The sequence below is a fragment of the Mus pahari genome, chromosome 14 (assembly GCF_900095145.1).
Source record: "Mus pahari chromosome 14, PAHARI_EIJ_v1.1, whole genome shotgun sequence".
Taxonomy (NCBI): Eukaryota; Metazoa; Chordata; class Mammalia; order Rodentia; family Muridae; genus Mus; species Mus pahari.
Genome location: NC_034603.1, coordinates 30,561,660 through 30,566,781, shown reverse-complemented (window position 1 = coordinate 30,566,781; position 5,122 = coordinate 30,561,660). Strand labels below are relative to the sequence as shown.

The 5,122-nt window shown below is 47.0% G+C and overlaps 1 protein-coding gene across 1 annotated transcript in view; it reads left to right on the top strand.

The window, feature by feature from the left end:
• Cenpv (centromere protein V) overlaps positions 1-4,797 on the top strand; it is a 13,315-nt gene extending 8,518 nt beyond the window's left edge. The window contains exons 4-5 of the mRNA XM_021213287.1: positions 2,256-2,370; positions 4,448-4,797. Coding sequence (XP_021068946.1) covers positions 2,256-2,370; positions 4,448-4,572 — 240 coding nt within the window. The 3' untranslated portion in view covers positions 4,573-4,797. The remainder of the gene's footprint in view (positions 1-2,255; positions 2,371-4,447) is intronic.
• Positions 4,798-5,122: the final 325 nt, after the last annotated feature.

Genomic DNA, 5,122 nt, shown 5'->3' with positions numbered 1-5,122 from the left:
CCAGCCTGGTCTACTGAGTTCCAGGACAGCCAGGGATATAGAGAAACCCTGTCTTGAAAAACAAACAAACAAACAAACAAAAAAAACAAAAACAAAAAAAGAAAAAAAAAAAAGAAAAAGCCTTAATAAGATCAGTCTATTGGCAAGCTACAAAACACATGAATTTGTAGGGGCCGAACCTATTCAAACCACCACAAGGGTCTCACTGACCCTGCTAAATCTATGTGCCCAGGATGGGTATGAAGAGGCCTTGAAGCTATCATTACAGGAGGTCCTTGTGTGCACACGTAGCTCCAGCTCAGAAGACCTTGGGGAGCTGGGAGGCGTTCTTTCTGCAGTAGATGGCATACAGTGGCCCAGGAGGAAGAATGGAAGAAGTGTGAACAGCACAGTAGTGAGAAGTCTGGCTGCAATTAACTCAGTGGTTAAGAACCTGAGTGTAGTGCAGGGCTGGTGGCGCATGCCTTTAATCCCAGCACTCAGGAGGCAGAGGCAGGAGGATTTCTGAGTTCAAGGCCAGCCTGGTCTACAAAGTGAGTTCCAGGACAGCCAGAGCTACACAGAGAAACCCTGTCTTGAAAAAAAAAAAAAAAAGAGCCTGAGTGTGAGTCAGGACCCAGTGTTTCTGATTTCCTAGAGCACCAACGAACATACACAAAATTAAAAATAAATCTTAAAAAAAAACCAAAACATTTTTAGGGGAAAACCCAGGTGCTGTAGTCCGAGGGATCTGATGCCCTCTTCTCACCTTCATAGAGCCAGACACACACTAGGTGCATAGACCTACATGTAGTCAAAACACACAAATACATAAAAGGTAATAGATACTTTTTTTTGTTTTGTTTTTTCCGAGACAGGGTTTCTCTGTATAGCCCTGGCTGTCCTGGAACTCACTTTGTAGACCAGGCTGGCCTCGGACTCAGAAATCTGCCTGCCTCTGCCTCCCCAGTGCTGGGATTAAAGGCGTGCACCACCACGCCTGGCTAATAGATACATTTTTAAAAATTTTTAAATATATGGAGCTAGAGAGGTGGCTTAGTGGTTAAGAACACTGGGTGATCTTTGAGAGGACTCAGGTTCAGTTCCCAGCACCCACGTGGCAGCTCACAACTGTCTGGAACTCCAGTTCCAGGAGATCTGATACCTTCATACAGGCATGCACCAATGCACATAGAATAAAAATAAATTTAAAAAAATACTCAAAAATGTTAAATCTACTTTTTATTTATCTGTGAGTCTGGTGTGTATGTGCATGTATGTGTCTACATGGCTGTAGGATACATATGCAGAAGCCCACAGAGGCCAGAAGAAAGCACTGGATCCCTGGGAGTTGGAGTTCTAAGATGTTGTGAGGTGATTAAAATCATGGAGCTTTTCTGTACCTTCCCTTGTTCCCAAATAACAGTGTGATATGGAGACATTCACATTCTCTAGAAGCTTCTCAAACTATAGCTGGACACATGGTTATCTATTCTAACCTGACTATGCTGATATGACCTACTTTCCAGTCACATAGCTCGTCACCTGCCATCTTGGCCTGGGCCATGGCCTTCTCCTCCTTCCGTGTCCTCACGGCTCCCCATCCCACCTGAGACCCCCTCCCCCAGTCCTCTGAAGGAGCAAGAAGGACTTCTAACCATGGAACCATCTAGCCCCTTGTTGTCATGATTAGGTCTCATGCAGCCCAAGCCGGCCTTGAGTTAGCTGGGGATGATGAGTCTCTGACCCTCCTGTCCCCACCTCCCAAGGGCTAACGTTGCATGTGTGCAACACTACCACTGGCCGAATGTACTTCTGTGTCTGCTCTTCAGTGCCATGTTAACCCCATTGTGAATTTTTAAAAATCCTTTTCATTTCATGTGCATTGGTGTTTAGCCTGTGTGTATGTCTCCTGTGTGAGGGTGTCTGATCCTCTGGAACTGGAGCCGCAAGCAACCATGAGCTGAGCTGCCATGTGGGTGCTTGGTCCTCTGGAAAAGCACGGAGCCATCCCTCCAGCCTCCAGTTTGTGATTTTTTTTTTTTAATAAAAAAAGATTTATGGCTGGGCATGGTGGCACATGCCTTTAATCCCAGCACTCNGGAGGCAGAGGCAGGCGGATTTCTGAGTTCGAGGCCAGCCTGGTCTACAAAGTGAGTTCCATGACAGCCAGGGCTATACAGAGAACCCCTGTCTCGAAATACCAAAATAAATAAATAAATAAATAAATAAATAACATGAACTGATCAAAGTGTCTATTTGTCCCTGTCCCCCAGGGTGCTGAGAGCATAACCACGTACACATTTAACACGCACAAAGCCCAGCACACCTTCTGCAAGAGATGTGGTGTCCAGAGCTTCTACACGCCGCGCTCCAACCCTGGGGGCTTTGGTGAGTGAAGGGAGTGTCTGCCGGCTTGGGACCCCGCAGTGCCTAGGGACACTTGTGGTTGGACAGATGGTCCTGGTATGTGTCTGAAGAACAAGGCTCCTCTAATGAGCTCTGGTCCAGTGGCTAGGCCTATGGTAAAGCTGTCCATCTATAGGTGGTTTTTAATCACTGGTATGGTTGGGCTGTGGGGAGACCTTCTACAGAGAAGATCATGGGAATGGGGTGCAGAGAGGCTGGGTGGTTAAGACCACTGGTTCTTCCCGAGGACCAGTGTTCTAGTCCCAATCTCTATCTGTGACTCCAGTCTTGGGAATCTGACACCCTCCTCTTGTCTCTGTGGGCACTGCATGCATGCGGTGCACAAACATATCTGCAGGCCAAACACCTATACACATAAAATTAAAAAAAAACAAAAAAAACAAAAAAACAAGATGGGTAGGAAATGGGCCTGTGGTAGGAAAAGGCCACTGGAACAATGACAGTGTAAATGGAAGGAAGAAGCCAGAATGATGGCTGTTGCTGATATTTTATAACAACAAAAGTAATGGCTATGGCTGTCACTCAGTGGGAGAGTGAACACTTGCCTGGTATGCATGATCCTCACCCTGTCCCTAAATAGATAAATAAAAAGTTTAGTTTGTTCCAGAAAAAAAAAAAAGTCCTCTACAATGGCTACTGCACTGCATGGATTGTACACTTGATTTCATGTCACAGTTAAAAAACAACAAAAAAGGAGGAAGAGGAGGAAGAGGAGGGCCAAGTGTGGATGTGGTGGCAAACCATCTTTGATCCCAGCACTTGGGCAGTAGAGGCAGGTGCACCTCTGTGAGTTCGAGGCCAGCCTGATCTACAGAGTGAGTTCCAGAACAGCCAGGGCCACATAGTGGGGCCCTATCTGGAAAAAAGCAGCAAGAAAACAAGGTGTGCTAACCCCAGCCCTCGAGAGGTGAAGGCAGAGTGACCAGAAGCTCAAGGTCATCTTCAGCTATGTAGCTACTTTGTGGTTAGCCTAGGCTAAAGACCTCCCCCCACTCCCCAACTCAAAAATAAAGATATGGGGGAGCTGGAAAGTCAGCTCAGTGGCTAAGTTCTCTGGGTGATCTTGCAGAGGACCTGGGTTTGGTTTCCAGCTCATAGCCATCTGTTCTCTCAGGGGTCCAGTGCTCTTTCTTGTTCTCTGTAGGCACCAAGCGTGCATGTATGCATATACGTGGTACACAGACATGTATGTAGGCAAAACACCCTTACACAGAAGATAAATATATTTATTTGAAAAGAAGCAAGAAGAGCCTCTAGAGCCCTCTTCAGGCCCTGCTTGACATGGAGGTGGGGTGGATACAACCTGCCCTGTGGGTAAATGGAGACTGACTGCCCCTGCGTCGTAGCCCCACAGGAAGCTGTGGGTGCCGCTGTGGCTGTGCCTATGCCTGCCTTCCGTCGCAAAGAAGAGAAGGCATGACGTCATGCTAGTCTCCTTACTCCAATGTCTTCAGCTACTGCTGCTGGTTCCTGGTCTACCAAGTTCTGGTACCTTAGAACAAGAAAGGGGTTTTTGTTGTTGTTCATTTGTTGGGTTGTTTTTTGTTATATAAAGTCCTGTATAAATTGGGAAATATTTAATTCTTTATTGAAACCCAGGAAAAGTCTGAGAATTTTCCAGGCTGCCACACAAAAGAGATTATGCAGGTCTGAACCTTCCTAATAATTTCCATGTTAATGTCCCCCACCCATTTGTATTAGGGACTGAAGACTACAGGACCTTGTACATACTAGGCAAGTGTTCTACCACTGAGCTCTGCCCCCATGCCTCAGTGTGGTTTTGAGTGCTGTGTAGCATTGGTTGACCCTCACTCGGTGCATCAGTTCTTCATGTGGGAGGTGAGGACCATAAGCCAGAGCGCTGAGGGTGTAGGCCGACTAGAGCGATGTTAGCAATCAGCAGGCCACAAGTCATCCTCATGAGCTGCCACTGAGGTAGCTCACGTGTGGGATAGTGGTACTTGCTGGTGAGGGCTTGTCTGACACATTCTCTGGTCTTACCCACACTTGGACCCCCCTCTCTGTTCCACTCCCCTAGGAATCGCCCCCCACTGCCTGGACGAAGGCACTGTGCGGAGTGTGGTCACTGAGGAGTTCAATGGCAGTGACTGGGAGCGAGCCATGAAGGAGCACAAGACCATCAAGAACATGTCGAAGGAGTGAGCAGGGCAGCAGCCCTGGAGGTTGCATGGGTGTGTGTCGCTGTGCAGGCCTGGGCTACCCTCTCCACTCCCCATGTCTCTGCGGTTCGCTGTAGACACCATTTCTTTAGGCAGCTCTGCCTTAACCCAGGTTTCATGTAAGAAACGTAACCTTCTCTCTTCCTACCAACTTTTGTGTGATCTTTTAGAAAATAAATATTTCTGACATTAATGCTATTACTATGACGTATTTCTTTGAACTTTGACTTTTGCTTGTGCGGCTTATCACTTCAGATCAGATTAACATACCGGCCCTATTAAGATGCCTGCAGCCACAGTGAGAAGAGACAAGACTCAAACAGCAGTTACAACCAGAAGACGGAATGATCACAGTTCCTGTGGGTTGTGAAAAACGTGGACTCTGGGTGCTCAGGGTACACAGGGCTAGCCCAGGAAGGCCTGGGAGCCTGTGACATGCGGTTTTAGTTTATTCCTTAGCTACTCATGTATTTGATTGTTTTTGTCACAGTGGGCTCTTTGTTGGCAGTCTTTTTCTTTTTCTTTTTTTTTTT